At 44.5% G+C, this 17709-nt stretch overlaps 5 protein-coding genes across 5 annotated transcripts; 3 read left to right on the top strand and 2 right to left on the bottom strand.

Moving 5' to 3' along the window:
- Positions 1 to 2182: 2182 nt before the first annotated feature.
- LOC6589529 (serine protease 1) lies at positions 2183 to 2987 on the bottom strand. Its single transcript, XM_002014981.2, has one exon. The coding sequence runs from the start codon at positions 2984 to 2986 to the stop codon at positions 2210 to 2212; it is 777 nt and encodes a 258-aa protein (XP_002015017.1). The 5' UTR covers position 2987; the 3' UTR covers positions 2183 to 2209.
- A 2323-nt stretch (positions 2988 to 5310) lies between these two features.
- LOC113565668 (histidine triad nucleotide-binding protein 3) lies at positions 5311 to 6083 on the top strand. The gene is made up of 3 exons (XM_026988373.1): positions 5311 to 5590; positions 5659 to 5849; positions 5914 to 6083. Exons 1-3 carry the CDS (start codon positions 5401 to 5403, stop codon positions 5953 to 5955), a joined length of 423 nt encoding a protein of 140 aa, XP_026844174.1. The 5' UTR covers positions 5311 to 5400; the 3' UTR covers positions 5956 to 6083.
- A 1033-nt stretch (positions 6084 to 7116) lies between these two features.
- Positions 7117 to 10161, top strand: LOC6589528 (protein phosphatase 1L). Its single transcript, XM_002014980.2, has 6 exons — positions 7117 to 7622; positions 7752 to 8210; positions 8266 to 8851; positions 8906 to 9169; positions 9242 to 9294; positions 9370 to 10161. The coding sequence occupies exons 2-6, from the start codon at positions 7834 to 7836 to the stop codon at positions 9683 to 9685; spliced, it is 1596 nt and encodes a 531-aa protein (XP_002015016.1). The 5' UTR covers positions 7117 to 7622; positions 7752 to 7833; the 3' UTR covers positions 9686 to 10161.
- A 598-nt stretch (positions 10162 to 10759) lies between these two features.
- Positions 10760 to 12262, bottom strand: LOC6589527 (guanine nucleotide-binding protein subunit beta-like protein). The gene is made up of 3 exons (XM_026988102.1): positions 12125 to 12262; positions 11808 to 12019; positions 10760 to 11464 (listed from the first exon to the last, which is right to left on the bottom strand). The coding sequence occupies exons 1-3, from the start codon at positions 12231 to 12233 to the stop codon at positions 10829 to 10831; spliced, it is 957 nt and encodes a 318-aa protein (XP_026843903.1). The 5' UTR covers positions 12234 to 12262; the 3' UTR covers positions 10760 to 10828.
- Positions 12263 to 14094: 1832 nt separating this feature from the next.
- Positions 14095 to 16938, top strand: LOC6589526 (serine/threonine-protein phosphatase PP2A). Its single transcript, XM_002014978.2, has 4 exons — positions 14095 to 14396; positions 15885 to 16448; positions 16517 to 16707; positions 16801 to 16938. Exons 1-4 carry the CDS (start codon positions 14295 to 14297, stop codon positions 16871 to 16873), a joined length of 930 nt encoding a protein of 309 aa, XP_002015014.1. The 5' UTR covers positions 14095 to 14294; the 3' UTR covers positions 16874 to 16938.
- Positions 16939 to 17709: the final 771 nt, after the last annotated feature.

Below are 17709 nucleotides of genomic sequence, written 5' to 3' on the forward strand. Positions count from 1 at the left end.
CTTAAACCTCTGCAACATTCTTCTTGCTTAAACTAAATTACTTAAAAGTTAATTTAAACTTCAATAAAATAAACCCTCAGCAGGTTGATGGGCTAGAGCTATAGTAGCAACTGAAGCTGGAGCTTGACATTGCACTTTTTTAGAAAATGGTTGAATTTTTTGTAAGATCATTTTACTCAAGAAGATTTGAGTGCTGCATTAATCGGGTGAAGTAGGTCTTGCAGAGTCCATTGTAGATGTCTTTATCTTTATCCGTGGTATGGTGGAGATCCCTGATTTTGCGAGCCTTACTCCTTCGGTTCATTAGTTCTGCCATACTAACAGGAATTCAATTCTTTCACACTTGGTTAACAACGCAGTAGATAACAAAAATCCAAATTGAAATTTGGTTTGGTTTTTTTTTATTTCTGAATTTTTCTGATTTTTTTCCTTTTGTTTTTGTGATGTGTTCGACTGATCGAACGGAAGCGTGCAACTGCTGCTTCCAATACTCCCACATATTCAAGTAGGATAGGTCGTTAAAGTTTGAGTTCTCATTCTTGGCCTTCACATCGGCATCGAGCTCGTCCACGTCGACGCCCGCTGCCGGCCCTGGCTTCGCATCAGCTTCCTCGATTGAAGCTTCAGAAACTAACTGAACGATTAATAAAGAAAATACACCCACTACGCGTGTTATAAAATAAACATCGTTCTCATCAAAATCTGTGATATGGGATGCATACCTAATCAGATTTGCCACATTTCTTGTAATGCTTAGCCACTTTGTTTCTAGGTGATTTGAATATATTTTGGTGCCCAACGGTGGGAGCTGCTCGTCTTCTTCCAGATGGAAGTAAATGGAGCTTTGGACATCGGTTTCAACTTTGTCCATATCCTTCTCCATTAGGAGCTGATCCACTAACTTCCTTCTTTTATGAATGGGCGCCTTTTTGACTGTGTCCAGTTGCTGTTTGTGCTCGCTCTGCAGGGAGCTGAGCCCCGCCATATGCTGGGGATGCTGTTGTTGCTGTGGTGGCATCCTGGGACCCACTCCGACACTGGACGGCACCACCTTGGAACTGGAATGCTTGGAATGCACCTCGAATTCCATGTCTGATGACGACATGGACACGATGTGGGTCACGGTGCCAGATAGTGCCTGAAATATGTTCGGCAAACTCTGGACGGGCGTCGTCAGCAGTTTACGCAGGATTGGCCAAGGTTGGCTGACGCTCACTCCCACGCTTGGGGGATCTCCAAAGCCGACGCCCTGCTGATCGGCTATATCGGATATATCCAAGAATATCCATGTTGGCCCGGAGGACCACAATTTAAATTAATATGAAACGACATTTTCACACATTCACAAACAACAACACAACGCGACGGTTCGAAGAGATGAGAATGGGATGTCTGCGAAAACTTTTGGCGGACAAAGTACTGGGTCCCGTCTATAACTTACTTACAGCGGAAAAATTGGCGGGACCGCCGGTTGCCAACCCACGCGATAGCGGTGGGAGTCTGATTTTCATCGACGTTCAAGGGATATTCAAATATTAAAACTTTTCAACAAATCTGTTTCATTTATGAAGCAAGATCTACTGGATTTATGGTTTAATAGGACTTATCTACAAAATGATTCTATATATATCTGTATTCCAATTATGCAAATAGGCGAACCCCGGCGTGGCGAGCATATCCCGGCTATACTAAGCGGATGTTGACATTAAGCTTCCGGGGACATTTTTGCACTTTTGACAGCTTATTTTGAATCGACTTATCAAAATGTATAGCTCAAATTCCTTCCTTCAGACAATCATATCTAATCGAGAACGTTTTTAAAATTTACAATGATCTCTTGAATGAATGAATGAATTTCCAAATTAATCTTTGACTAGTGTGTAGACAGAAACTGATTATCATTTACACAATGTTTAGATTATTCATTTAAGTACATTCTACTTAATATGATGAATTTGCAACTAGTGCATGCTTGTCCCCATTGATCTTGATATAAAGTGCCTCAATTTGTATAAGTGAATGTGATACCTATGATAAGATAATCAGAAATTCAGGATTGAAAGGATTTCGAAACTACAATGGTAGTTTTAAACGATTCTGTATAGAGCATTAACGATTGTTTTCGTCCTTATATCTTAATGAAATCATTAGTATTAGAATTAAAGTGCTCAAAGTATAGAAATGCTTTCAATGTTCGATTTATTTAGAATTAGTAGGAAATGCCAGTGTGATCACGGATCCAGTCCAAGTGGTAGGTGACACGCTGGAAGCCAGCGGGAGCTCCTGACTGGCAGCCGTTGCTGGAGACGAAGTTGCTGACACCGACCAGTTTGTTGCCGTCGTGTGTGACCAATGGGCCACCAGAGTCACCGCCGCAGATCGATTTGCCATCGACGGTCCGGGTGCAGATGATGTTATCTCCGACGGAGCCATAGGTCCAGCCGCACTCCTCGTTGTGAACGATCTGCAGATCGGCGCACTGGAGCCAGTCGGGCAGGGGACTGCCATCGTAGGTGCCGCCCCAGCCGCAGGCGACGGCCCACCATTCGTTGTAGTTGTTGTAGCGATCGTTGTAGCTGGGCAGCTCCACCTTATTGACCATGTGCCAGAAGTCCACGTGGGGAATGCGGATCAGAGCGATGTCGGCGTTGTTGTGCTTGATGAAGTTGCTGTTGCCAACAGTGTGGGTGAACTGAGCGTTGGTACGCCACGTGGCACCGAAGTAGACGGTCACGGAAGCAGCATCTCCGATGCAGTGCTCGGCAGTCAGGACCCAGTCGTGGGCGATGATGGAGCCACCGCACCACCAGCCGCCGCTGAAACCAAGTCCAACGGTGTACGGAGCCTTGCCCTCAGGAGCGGCATAACCGTTGGTAACGCGTCCCTCGATCTTGCTGGACTTGGGCAAGTCCTTGATGAATACCTTCTCATCGAAGGCCGAGGCAGAGGCCACAGCCAAAGCCAGAATAGTAATGAACACCTTCATGTTGATGTCAGCACTTGCTTCTGCCATTTCGGCAGCGGTTTTTATATACGCCGTCTCGGTGCCCAGGTTGTACCTTTCCCTATCTTTGATTGGTTCGTAAATATTCAAGCCTCAAGCCTCCCATAACGATGTCAGTGATAAGAGTTCAGAAGAAGCCACTTACCGTTACTTTCTCTGCATCGTTCAGCTGCGATTTTAGTACACTTGAAGGGCTTCCATAAAACTAGATGTGCATCCTTTTATTTTTTCCTATCCTAAAAAGTACTACCCTATAAAGTATATGCAGCATACGAGTATACTAGGAAATCTATGCATAATTGAAACGAGGGGGAACGTTGTGAGTTGCTGCGGACACCGCAACTCTACATTTATACCCGATACTTAGACAGACGCCTCCGGCAGACGCCGCTAATATTAACCGACACGACAAAGAGTGCGTGCGAGAGAGACAGAAAATCAATCTGAGCGTGACGTCGGGCGCCAATCTGATCCAGATTCCGCAACCGGATAGATATGGTCATTTTCTATGATTGTGCGTCTTTAGTTTTCTCGAATCTGCAATATTGTGGATGCCACAGATTTTCGCCCTTTGTGGGGGCGGAAGTGGGCGGGGCAAAGTTTTGAAATATACTTGTAGCAGTGACATATCACAGAAGTCCGGATATAAAACGTCGTTGCTCTAGCTCTCATATTCTTTGAGCACTAGGCGCTGATAGGGACGGACAGACAGACAGGGCTCAATCGACTCGGCTATTGATGCTGATCAAGAATATATATACCTTATGGGGTCGAAAACGTTTCCTTCTGGACGTTACACAAATCTATTTTCACCACAAATCTAATATGCCCCTATATTCATTTTGAGTATCGGGTATAAAAAGAACAAAAAGACAATACTCAGTCCAAGCTGGCCTGCCTGCCAGGGTACTCAACGTTTCGATGATAGAAGCTAGAGATAGCCTTTCAGAGTTCTTTTTAATAGATTTATCAAAATTGGTAACTCATATTCGAGTTCTGACCATCCTATCTAATCACCTACTTACGTTTTTTAAATTTACAATGTTCTCTCAATTTAAATGAGTTTTAGATTTGGTCTTAAATTAATTTACAGGAAATAATAAATATGGTGATTAATTTTCTATGTGTGTGTGTTTCCCTTCATATTGATAAGCAGACAGAAATAAACAAACAAACAGTAAAAAGGTAGGAATATAGTGATACCAGCTAATGACCAGATGGGCTCCAACAACAATTCAATAGAATGGAATATAAAAGGGAGCCAGGAACCAGGGACATGGTAAACAATAATTGGTAGATAGAGGGCTAGTAATACTAACTACTTTGCTTAGAACACGCGTTATTTAGCCCACACATTCTTCTATTTGAAGTTGAGTAAATATTCATTTTAGAACACCACCAAATAAATAGTCGTAGTCGTATGAGCATTATTGCTCCATTCACTCACATGTCCTCATATCCAACTGTTAATTGTGCTCTCGTATAGTTATGTACATATATATCTTCAACTGTGAGCCAGAATCCTCCTTAACCCGTAAAATAAAAAGAAGAAGAAAGATTCTCAACAGAAGGAACCAAATTGCTGTCTTATCTATTTGAACTTTATATACTAAATATACAGAGTATATATGTACATATATATATTTGTATGCAAAAATTTCCCAAGAAATCTATATCTAGATTGGATCTAGATTTATATACAGAAAAGAAATCAAATGCATGAATAGGTACGAAGTCATTATTAATATTTCAAAGCAGCTTGAAAACAGAGCATTAATTTAAGGAAATAGGGGGAATACAAGGGTCCAAACAATCTTTTGACAAGCAACAATATGGTTTCCGATCATATACAGTGAATAGCGTTTCGGCGCAGTTGAGGAAAAAGATATCGTGGTCTTTTTTGGGTAATTCTGGCGGGTGATTCCGCTGTAGCAATATTGGTCTCTTCGTCCTCTCGGGAGGGATGTCCAAGGATCAAAGATACTTCTCAAGTCATATATATCATGTTTTCTCCGTTATTTGTGGTCTGATCTGACCGTTCTATGGCTGGAACGTAATTGGAACATTGTCGGTAATTCATATAATGCTAACAAATACATAATTGTAATTGGAACATTGTCGGTAATGCATATAATGCAAGCGATGCACATCTATATTCTGTATGATTATTGACTGAACTCAAGCTGTTTACCAGTTTAAATAGAGGGGCGTTTAATAGGTTAAGAACGTTTTTCATCGAAATATATCGCCGGGGGCTGGTGCGCAATTCATTAACAAACAATTGCACTATTAATAACATTGAAACAAATACGAAGGCACAGCATTTATAAACACACAAGGCTACAACTACATGGATTGAGCCAAATTGCGTGTAATTGCTGAGAAATCTAACAACGATGGCGACTGATAATTGCCTTTTTTGCAACATTGCCAGTGGCCAAGATGCCGCTACGAAACTAGAGATTGAAACGGACGAATTTGTTATTTTTCGAGACATTAAACCGGCTTCAACACACCATTACTTGGCAGTGACAAAACAACATTATTCCAGCCTCAAGTCTTTGAACAAATCCCACGACGGTTTGGGTAAGAATTGTTTTGCACATAAATAGTTATGTAATGGCATTAACAGCATTATCTCCTTTTCCTTTCAGTCACACGCATGGAAGAGGGCTTGAAAAGATTTTTGGAAGATAAAGGAATAAGTGAAACAGATGCATTGTTCGGCTTCCATTTGCCACCATTTATTACAGTCGGCCACCTACACATGCACGCAATTGCGCCTCGTTCGGAAATGGGCTTTTTCGCCAGAATGATGTTCAGGCCGTCAGCATGGTTCAAAACAGTACGTACATCCATATAATATACACTTGCAGTTTCTAATATGTACCTATATTACTATACAACAGACCAATGATGCGCACCTTTATCTTAGAAGCAAAGAAGAGTAACAACTGCTTTCCATACAAGTATTTGTATTATAATGCTCATTCCCCCTTGTTCATCCTAAACAGTGATTATTTTAATGGTACAAAATATAAAAGAAGCAAAGTTCCACAAAAGCAAAGCCAAAAATATACTTATATGTGAGCTCCTTTACTGAATTAGAGAAATAGAGTTCATAATTTAAGCAGAAGAGAAAATTAAAGAGCAGCAAAAAAATAGAGTTTTTTCGTCGAGCCAGGAGCTGGAGAGGGTGGCATTGGACCGCTGAACGATCAGAAACTACAATTTAGGCTGCATATACTATACCTTAAAAATGCAATAAATAAACTACTTTGATTTGTTTGTTGTTTATTTTGGTTTGAAAGAGAGCAACAATGAAATAATTGAGAGAGGAATAATCATTGTGAAAGCCAAAAAGAGAGAGCGGAAGAGAGCCCTCAGCATATTTGTGTGTTTTTGCGGTCTTCATATGTTGCCATCATTTTATTTCATTTTCCATTTCGTTTTGTTTTAGTTCTTCTGAACGTCGCGTGCTGCAGCTCTTGTTTGTGTTTTCAATCTATATTATTATTAATATTTATTGTTTGTTAAATTGGTATGGATCGACATCACAGGCGCTCGTTAAGGAGTTCTGCAGGTATTTTTCTAATCAAAATATAGTCGGTATACAGTTATACAGAAGTACAGTTAATGGCAAGCAGAAGCAAAGGTCAAGGTAATGCGGAAAATTCTGGTTTAGCTTGGCAACTCATAAACAATTTCATATGTTTCCATTTTCCCCCTTCGCGCCACGAACCCCACAGCCATTCGTACAGACCTCTCCGGTCGAGAGAAAGAGTATTTTCTGCCAATATATATCGGAAAGAAAAATATCAGACACATATCGAAAGCATAAATTCGAATTCAAAAGTTTATCCGAAAGCGTTGGTCTCGCAGTTTACGCAGTTTGGGTGCAATATACCGGGTCTTTTTTATGCACAGATAAAAAATATGATGATCCTACAAAAGTAATAAGTTAAGTCAAGTTGTTATCCTGTTTAAATAAAGGGGGTTTAAGGAGGCTAAGTTGGTGTTTTCATCGGTATATTTACGGTATATTTCGGTATATTTGCTCGATAAGTCCGGTCAACAAGTGCTGCGGGTTTGTTTTCTATTTAAATCACTTAAAACGAAAGGAAACGAACTAAAAACGTGTATTAACTTGGCATTGTTTTCGACCAGACCAGCTGCTGCAGTGCGTGGGGAAATATTTATTGCGACATAAATGCAGACACATACACGCACAAACATATGACAGATGTGCGACGTGCTTGAATAAAATACATATAGACGACTCGCACACACACGCAGGCACACATACACGTAGTGCGGATGTTCTGATTTTATGCAAGAAATCGAGCTATAATAAGAATCTGAAAATATATTAAAAATATAATGCCAAAGAAAGCAGGCGAGCAACGAGCACGACAAATAATGACAGAGGGAAAAAACGAAAAGCGTCTGTAAGCAACAGCAAAAAGGGACAGGAACGATACGTAAAACAAAACGGGAACAGACACAGGCAGCGCAGTGAAAAATAAGAAAAATTCATAAGAAAAAGTGATATAGCAGATCCGATTCAATTCCAATTGATTCGACCCGGCTGACGTGCAGCGCCAAGTGTTTCTTTCGAGTACGTTTTCGCAATGGGGTTGGAATTGGGTTGAAAACAATTCCAACCCTAAGCTAAATGGTTTCTTTATTAATCTGTGGTGTTCCTCTTCATTTCATCCCTCCTCCTTCTTCCAATGCATCCTCATAGCTGATTCAATCGCTTGCACGGGCCCAAATCATCTGCGACCTACATCTGAGAGACAGCAGCAGAAGAAGCAGCAGCCCTTCCCATGGACGACGAACTGGAAGATAAGGTGTTCTATCAGACGTACGTTTCCCACATGAAAATCCTTTCGAAATTTGCGGTGGGCTTCTCTTCCATCAATTCCCCTCTGGCCTACATATGGAAGCTGTGCCGCCTTTATGTCCTCCGGCCGGAGGTGATGTTCTGCGGCCTCATTCTGTTTATCTTGTTGGTCTATTTGCAAGCGGTAGATGTGTGGAGTCGCAGCATTCTGGGACGTATCCAGGCCTCGTTTGGCCGCCAGAAGGCCGCGAAAATGATGGAGATGTCGGCCATGGCCGGCGACCATCAGAGCTGGGAGGAAGTTAAGCAGCAAAGCTCAGCCTTTGCTGTGCTCGGACGCAGACCACGCATGGAGGATAGGTAAGCACATGCGGCACATCAGTCCTTCAAGCTAATCCCTCTTTTTGTTTCCCAGATTTATTCTTGAGGAGAACATCAACAACAACACTGGCGTCTCCTTCTTTGCGGTCTTTGATGGCCATGGCGGAGAGTTTGCCGCTGATTTTGCCAGGGATGTGCTGGTGAAGAATATCTACAACAAAGTGATTGAGATGTCCAAGCTGTTGAAGACCGAATCTGGTCCGGGAAACTATGACAAGAGTCCCTATCTGGCTCGCAAACAGAGCGGCCGCAAGGATACCGCCAACAAGGAGAACACAGAGCCCGGCGCTGCATCCGTTTCCCGTCGCGACAGTCTGCGCAAGGCCCACAGCACCACGGCCGATTGCAGTGCCCTGAAGCAGAAGACAACGGAGGCATCCATTGCCGACATTTACACGGCACAGCTGAATGTGGCGATGCGGGCCAGCGGCAATACGGCGGCTATGGGCTCTTCGTTTCTGAACAACAATAATAATGCACAGAATGGGGGCGCAAACGCTCCGCCGCCCGAACTCGAGGCTAAGTGCTACATCGAGAACGGACGCATCAACTTCGGGAAGCTCATCACAGACGAGATCCTGTCCGCCGACTACAAGCTGGTGGAAAAGGCCAAACAAACGGTAAGTTGTAGTAGACCTCAGAAATGTCGTTTAGTCTTTTGATTCCGTTTTTAGACCAACATTGCAGGTACCACAGCCTTAATAGCCATTGTTCATGGCACTAAACTGATTGTCGCTAATGTGGGTGACTCTCGGGGCGTCATGTACGACTCGCGTGGTATAACCATACCGCTGTCTTTTGATCACAAGCCCCAGCAGGTGCGTGAGCGTAAACGGATACACGATGCCGGTGGGTTTATTGCTTTCCGTGGGGTTTGGCGCGTGGCCGGAGTCTTGGCCACATCGCGTGCAATGGGAGATTATCCGCTGAAAGATAAGGTTCGTAGGAAATGATGCTCATCATATGATTATGGCGCTCTAATCTTGAATGGGGTTTTTCTCTCCATATAGAACCTAGTGATTGCCACGCCTGACATACTGACCTTTGAGTTGAACGATCACAAGTGAGTGCCACGAACCAGAATCACACAGATTATGACGGATTCTTATCAACCTAATTCCTTACTTCCGCATTCCAGGCCCCGCTTTCTGATACTTGCTTCTGATGGGCTCTGGGATATATTCAGCAACGAGGAGGCCTGCATCTTTATCCAAGACCACCTCAAGGAGTCGGACTATGGGGCCAAGTCCCTCACAATGGAGTCGTACAAGCGGGGCTCCGTAGACAACATAACCGTCGTGGTGATTGTCTTCAGGAATGATGTCTACAAAATTGGCGGGACATCGGCGGGCAAGGTGGCAGACACTCCTGCCGCTGCTGCTGCTGCTCAACCGTTGGCCAAATCCCCGTCCGTCGCTGCTGTGCAACGCTCGAATTCAATCAAAACCAAATGAGGAAGAAGACCCCAGAGTGCCTGCTAAGAGTTATACGAATCTTTAGCTTTCCCCCTTGCCTTGCCCTGCGCTCCACTTCCCCGTCCCTCCATCCAAAATATCTAGTTAGGCGAGATGTAAAATTCGTTTGTTAAATGTTAAATGAATCCAAAGGCAGCACCACAAGCATCACACCATCACACCATCACACCACCACACCATCCGAATCACACATGCACACGGAATAGGAGAAAAGGTTCCTTTTCGAATCCCATTTAAGGTTGTTCCATTAGTCAAATGTTGTTTTCGCATCCTCCCACCAGCGCCACATTGCCCCTGTACTTTGTTTCTAACCACACACACGCATACACAAACACGATACAACACACCCATTGTCGGACGTAATTATTTATTTAAATTATTTGTTATACGATACTTGTAAAAATAGAAACATTTTCTAAAAGGTGTTTAAAATAAAGAAAGCATTAGAGAATGCAGAAGATTCTTGTCGTGTCTTAGGGGGAACAGGCGAAGTATTGAGCTTAAATATAGAACCTGCTTTCTTTAAACCGATCGGAGACCTACAGTCTGGAATAGGAACTGCAGAGTTGCACCAGCTTTCATAGCGAACAGCTATTATAATTTTATAGCAACCTGCTTTATTTGTTCATATCAAGCAGCAGACAGTTTCACAGTATTCTCGTACCCGTGCTTCTGTCGCGAGTACCTTTTTTTGAGCTCTCTGACTCTGACTCTCGCCAGAGCGAAAACCGAATGTACATTTTTTTGGCATACTTGGACATACCCTTTTAAACTGCGTTGGTTGAAGAATAAATCTAGGCAGATAGTTTCAGATGGAAATCTGCTTGAAAAGTTTCTTAGCAAGAAGCTTTGATAGTTTCATAGAAGCCTGCTCTTAGAGATTCATAAAAATTATCATGGTTTCATAGCAGGGAACTCTTTAATTTCTTAGCTGAAAATTCTAAAACCTTCACAAATATCTCTCACCTCTCGTTACTCTCCAAGTCTTCTTTTCTTATCACTATTCAAATTCTCCCATAAATAGAACCAAATTCCGCTTTTTAAAGGACGCTTAATATTTTATTTTTGTTTTCGCTTCAACAAATCAAATGGGCGACCAGGGCATAGACATAGTCCAAGAGCTTAGTGAGCTGATACAGACACTTGCCAGACGCGGATGGTGTTGTCAGAGTAGCCGGCGAACAGAGTCTGGCCGTCGGTGGACCAGGCCAGAGACAGGCACTGGGGCTGATCGGCCTTGGAAGTGGGCGAGACGACCTCGGGGCGCAGCTCCTCGACGGTCTTCTTGCATGCCAGATCCCAGATCTTGATGGATGGGCCGTAAGCGACGCACAGCCAGTAGCGGTTGGGCGAGAAGCACAGGGCATTGATGATGTCGTTGTGCTCCAGGGTGTACAGGTTCTTGCCGTCATTAAGATCCCACAGCAGAGCCTTGGAGTCCTTACCGCCGGAGGTGCACAGCGAGCCGTCGGGAGAGACGGTGACGGTGTTCAGGTAGCCGTTGTGGCCGTGATGGTTGTTCTTCAGCTTGCAGTTGGCCAAGTTCCAGACCTTGACGGTGCGATCCCAGCCGCAAGACACGATGATGGGATTCGAGTGGTTGGGCGAGAAACGCACGCACGACACCCAATCGGTGTGGCCATCTTCCTGGATGGTGAACTTGCACTCGGCCAGGGTGTTCCACAGCTTGATGGTCTTGTCCCGAGAACCGGACACGATCTGACGGTTATCAGCCGAGAAGGCCACCGACAGCACATCCTAAAATCAACGGAGAACAGCCATTATTAGTTGTGGTATCACAATGGGTGCGTTCTTAGGATCAAGTGGGATGGGGGATTTTCAGTTTTGCCTACTTACGACAGAGCCTCGAGAAAATGAGAGGGGACGCTGACTCGGCGGAGAACCGTTCATACAGATGTCAACCAGAAATTCTGCCTCGCATAGGCGCAATAATTTCGATCTGTACATGGCAATGGCACTCTCTCTTTCCTAGCCGCACTCCTAACCTTACACCGGCCATTTACCAGTACAGATCTGATTTTTTGTTCAATAGCAAATCTCATTTCCCTGAGCAACTAAATTAATTGGAAACTTATCCCACCTTGGTGTGTCCCTCGAAGCGGCGAGTGGTCTTGCCGGCAGCCAGATCCCACAGACGAAGGGTCTGATCCCAGGAGCCGGACAGAGCATAGTTTCCATCGGACGAGAGGACAACATCGCTGATGAAGTGGGAGTGGCCGTACAGGCGCTTCTGGGGATAGCCGTAGTTGGTATCCTCATCGCGGGTCAGCTTCCAGACGATCAGGGTCTTGTCTGCAGACGGGTAAACACAACATTAGATGAGTCCTTCGGATGGCAGAGATATCTGCGGATTTGTTTCAGCTTCGGCATTCGCGAAAGCGGCTTCCGAGTACTTGCCACGGGAGGCCGAGATGATGGTGTCAGGATCCTTGGGGTTGGTGGCGATTTGGGTGACCCAGCCATTGTGGCCGATCAGGGTACCACGCAATTGCAATGTCTCAGACATTTTCAGTCAATTAAATATTTGCAACGGGAGCGCAATTGAAACACGTCCAAAGGCGCTGCAAGCTGGCAGAAAAAGAGGAACATCCGGCCAGTGTTCGACACGTTGGCAAATGTCAAAATGGGAATAGTGCTGGAAGACGCACGGGAAATACCGAATAGAGTTTATTTTGTCGACCTTGTCCAATAAAAGCAAGTATTTAAAATAAACCAGCCAAGTATAAAACAGGTTAATTAATCGGATTAAACTATGTGGGCAGGGCTGATAGATCTATCTCGCTAGTAATGTTCGACGGAATATCAAAAAACGAAGAATATTTTGCGAGTATTTTTCGGTATATTTAAAAAATGTCAAAGGGACAGCCGTTCGTTATCGAGGAACTGATCAGCTATCACGATTTATCGAAGCACTGCCATCTCAATTGCGGAACAAAACAAAGTAATCTTTATATTAGATTTGTGGGGTGGGGGAGACTTTCCCTTGGACGGCCGATTTAAACCGATTTAAAACCATTAATCCGACCACAGAGCAGACCATCGCTGAAACTGGGCTACCGGCAACACCATCGCCCTAAAGCCAGCCGAGCAGTCAATGTGGTGCCTGGTTTCGGTGGCGGCCGGCGCTGCCCTGGCCAATCACGCAGATGTCGCCAAGTACGTGCCCTGCATCTCCCCAGCTACGACAGACTGCCGGAATGTACCACTTCCGGTGTCCAGAAAGAATATCCGTACCCAGGTGTAGCTCTGTCTCCTATTCTACGGCGTGTATCCGGCCAACGTCTGTATATCCGCCTTCTGGCGCTGTGACGAAAGGACTAGCCTGCGAATCAGTTCAGCTGGTAGTCAGTCGTGGGCAGCGACAAGGCTCTGATCTGCTGCAAGCGGCCAAGAGACTTTCAGTGTCCTATCAACAAAGTGAGTGGAAAGACTCGATATGTCCCTAAAGTTCTTAAACTAACAATATCCTACTCCACCTTTGCACAGCATCGCATATCGGCCAAGCAGATCAATGAGATTGTATCAACTCATCCCAAGCCCAAAACTGTTAATCTCCTTGATGACAGTCCAACGGTGGACTCCGCTTAATGTCCGGTCCGTCGCCTTTGCCTGCGAATCCGTTGCCAAAGTCTCTCTTTGATGATGATCTGGAAGATGACTTTTTAAGCTAATTTTCGCCCAAGCCAAAGCCACCATAACAAAAACTTAAATCCTCCCTATTCGATGACGTTGATTAGGATATATGTAGATGATATTTTTGTCAAGCCATCGATGCAGCCGAACAATCACTCGGAGAGATTAGTTGGAAAAAACTCTCTGTTTGATGATGACGACCAGGATGATGTCCTTGATTTGTTTGGCTCAAAGAAAACAGAGTATACAAAGGTCTATACACGCACCATGTCTTCAAATACCAGCAACATTGCGACTGTTTTTTTTTAAACTATTTTGTTTAAGCCTTTAAGCCTAAAAACTAGCCAATCTTGTAGAACATTTCATCAAATATACAAATTCAACAATATAAACGACTATCCCTTTTCGTTTTTTTTGTTTGCCCATTTTCCCTAAAACCTTTTTATACGCAAAATGCAATAAAAGCAATTGGTTAAAATAAGCTAGTTACGTAGAAAATTGATTTAGTAATCGTATAAAACTATGTGGGCATGTCTAAATGTTCTATATAGCTGAGAATATTCCACGAAAGATCAAAAACGAGGAATATGTCATTTATAACTTATTTTTGTCAGTATATTTACGGTATATTTTTTAAATGAGACGGTATGTTTCGGTATATGTCTCAGGGTCTGACACAGGGGGTATATTTGATCGATAAGTCCGCGGTCACACTGGTCGTCGGGAACAAAAAATACGAAGAAAAAATTGCTTTATTCAACGAAATTTTGCATCAATCTATTGAGCGCAAAATTTCAGACGAGAGCAAGTGTAAACGCGGTCAGCAATCTAGTTTGCGCGGATAATATATTTCTTTCTTACACCCGGTTAATAAAAAGGCGTCAAAATTGAATCGACAAAGATTGACGAGTCGTTTCCTTCCACCACAACTGCGATGGAGGATAAAGCGACAACAAAAGATCTTGATCAATGGATTGAGCAGTTGAACGAATGCAATCAGTTGACAGAAACACAAGTTCGCACCCTCTGCGACAAGGTAAGGGATTTTAGCTCGCCCTAAAATCAAAGGTTTAAAAATAATTTTCATGATTGCATGCGAGTAATTTTTTTTGCAAATGGTGCTGCTGCTTCTGCGTGCGTCTACCTCTCTCGCTCGCACTCGCGCTAGTTCATGAATCATGACGCTCTTGCTTGCTTGCACAGTAGCGGTGGCGGCAGCGGCTTGCGTCGCCATATTGGAATATTGGTAAATTCCAACAGCCAAGCGGCCGCTATAACCTGCTCGAGTGCAAGTGAGACCAACATACAGTGCGTTGCGTGTGTGTGAATGCGACAACTAGTACAGCGCTTGGTCTAATGGGCTAAACCTGGGCAAAAGAGATATTTTTTGTATTGTACAATTTCCCAGTTTGTTGTTTAATGACAGGGCATTGCGTGTGGTTGTTGTTGCTGCTACTGCACTTGAGGAAATTGGCAAACAACCTTGCCGCACCGCCCTCCTATCAATCAGCAATTGGTTTTTTTTCGCTGAGTAAATATTACTTAATGTTTTTGTATGTTGGTGTGCGGTGCTGCCTCTAGAATATGTATCTATGTGCGTACTTGGCCCCATACAAAAGCAGGTCTCGCATCTAGATAAATGCATATGCAAGTGTTGAAGTGTACTCTATTCTGAGTTTCATTCGAGGAATATTTAATTCAATTCGTCTCAAGCCATCTCAAAGAATTGTGCCGCTTTTAATTGTTATTAATTTGCCGATTTTACCGTTCAATGCCCACGCACACTAGCATTCTCTCGACACTCAAAAGCGCACACATATGCAAACAAACACTCAGAGAGTACAAATGGAGAGAGAAAGAGAGACCCACACAGATAACGATTCATTGATTTGGGAGTAAGTGGGGTTATGTTTGCGTCACCCAATATTTAGACTGTTCCCATTAATGGTCTCTCCCGCAGACGGCAGAAGAGTGTTCTATTCTTCTCTGACGTATCTTCCACTTTGTCTTGACCCGTTCCGCCCTCGCCCATTCCTCTAAAAGGGTGCTGGCCGCGAGCGAAGATAGACAGAAGGAGAGAGAGCAAGCATAGCATCCTCTGTTTCTCTGTGTGGGTGAGCGGCCTCGTGATGTGCTTTCAAATCCCCTTGCGATAGGCCTCTGGGGCAGGCGGAAGCAGCAGCCTCAAGGTAATACATATGGCTAAATATCTAATTGGCTCACGCATAGATCTTGCAAAGCGGCAGACGCTACGGTTCCGGTCCATCCCGGAACTGGTCTTGTCATCTACCCATCCATAAGCAGCAGTAGCATTCGTACAAAGAGACCAAAGAACGGGCATATCATAGATCTTGGCCCTGCCCTTACCCTTACCCTATAGCAGGGGTCTCTCACCCCTTCTTGTTGCTAGCTATTTTTGGCCTTTCTTACAGCAATGATATCATCTACTCGAGAACTACCATGCGAATGAATGAATGAACCATTTTGGCTGACTCTTTATTCATCTCTTTTTCCCCTTGTCCAGGCCAAGGAGATCCTCTCCAAGGAGTCGAACGTGCAGGAGGTCAAATGTCCCGTCACAGTCTGCGGCGATGTGCACGGCCAGTTCCACGACCTGATGGAGCTGTTCCGGATAGGCGGCAAGTCCCCTGACACAAACTACTTGTTCATGGGCGACTATGTGGACCGCGGCTACTATTCCGTGGAGACTGTCACCTTGCTGGTGGCGCTGAAGGTGCGCTACCGCGAGCGCATCACCATCCTGCGCGGCAACCACGAGTCGCGCCAGATCACACAGGTGTACGGCTTCTACGATGAGTGTCTGCGCAAGTACGGCAACGCCAATGTGTGGAAGTATTTCACGGACCTGTTCGACTACTTGCCGCTGACGGCGCTGGTGGATGGGCAGATCTTCTGCCTGCACGGCGGCCTCAGTCCGTCGATCGACAGCCTGGATCACATTCGGGCCCTCGACCGCTTGCAGGAGGTGCCCCATGAGGGACCCATGTGCGATCTGCTATGGTCCGATCCCGATGACAGGGGTGGCTGGGGAATCTCACCCCGTGGTGCCGGCTACACCTTTGGACAGGTGAGTGTTAATCGAATTATCACCGTTCGAGGAGAGGCATAACTAAATCCGGGACTATCCGTTCTTAGGACATTTCGGAAACGTTCAACAACACAAACGGCCTGACGCTCGTCTCGCGTGCCCATCAACTGGTGATGGAGGGCTACAACTGGTGTCACGATCGTAATGTGGTCACAATCTTCTCAGCGCCAAACTATTGCTACAGATGCGGCAACCAGGCGGCTCTTATGGAACTGGATGATTCACTTAAATTTTCATTGTGAGTACTACCGGGATAGATACAATAGTCTTTCTTTCTGAACGTGATTCACTATATCGTTTTTTTCCCCCCTCCTTTGTCTTTTCTCCGTAGCCTACAATTTGATCCAGCACCGCGGCGCGGCGAGCCCCATGTTACGCGAAGAACACCCGATTATTTCCTTTAAGCTGGATTGCGCTTACATTTAAACATATTACATCGCATTATAACAACAAGAACAACAAGAAAACCCAATATATAATATAAACAAAACAAAAGAAACGAGAAACCAAGCAACAACAAAAAGTATATAAATTAAACAACAAAATGGCAAATGCTGTTGATGATTAAGAAAACAAAAACCCAACAGATAATATTTAAACCTATTCTCGATGCATTTGTTTGAAACAATTCGAGAACGATGCAAAAAGCAACAGCCTTTGATCGTTCATCGTTGATTGTTGTTTGCCCAGAAAAATTCAAGTCGCGTTTCGGGGGCGACAAAAGATATATCAAAGATAGCGCAAGAAGAGCGAGGAATGGCGGAGAAGCAGGAGCAGGAGCAGGATGAAATCATGATACAATCCAATCAAACCTACCAACCTACCAACCAACCAACCAACCAACCAACAACCAAGCAACAAGAACTACAACTACTTAGCTAAATTTGTTAATTTATAAAAATAACGAACTAAGCGCGCCGCCAGCAGAAAGCAGAAGCCAGAGCCCAAAATGGGAATGATGGATGGATAAACGGATGGATTATGACATGTGTGTGTGGGGATTTTAGGGAGGATGTGGGAGGGGGGGGGGGGGGGCCGAGGATATGACTATGACAAAGGATGAAGGACTAAGAACAACGGACATACGAACCCAGGACGACAGTAGACGGCAGCATGTGGGTGTAGCGCGAGAAGCATGAGGATATAGCAGGAGCAGCACGAGAAGCATGAGGATATAGCAGGAGCAGCACGAGAAGCAGCAGCAGCAATGGGGATAAAGTGCGAGGCGGGCCAGCGATTC

Source organism: Drosophila persimilis, unplaced genomic scaffold (assembly GCF_003286085.1).
Source record: "Drosophila persimilis strain 14011-0111.01,24,50 unplaced genomic scaffold, DperRS2 tig00000191-arrow-pilon, whole genome shotgun sequence".
NCBI lineage: Eukaryota > Metazoa > Arthropoda > Insecta > Diptera > Drosophilidae > Drosophila > Drosophila persimilis.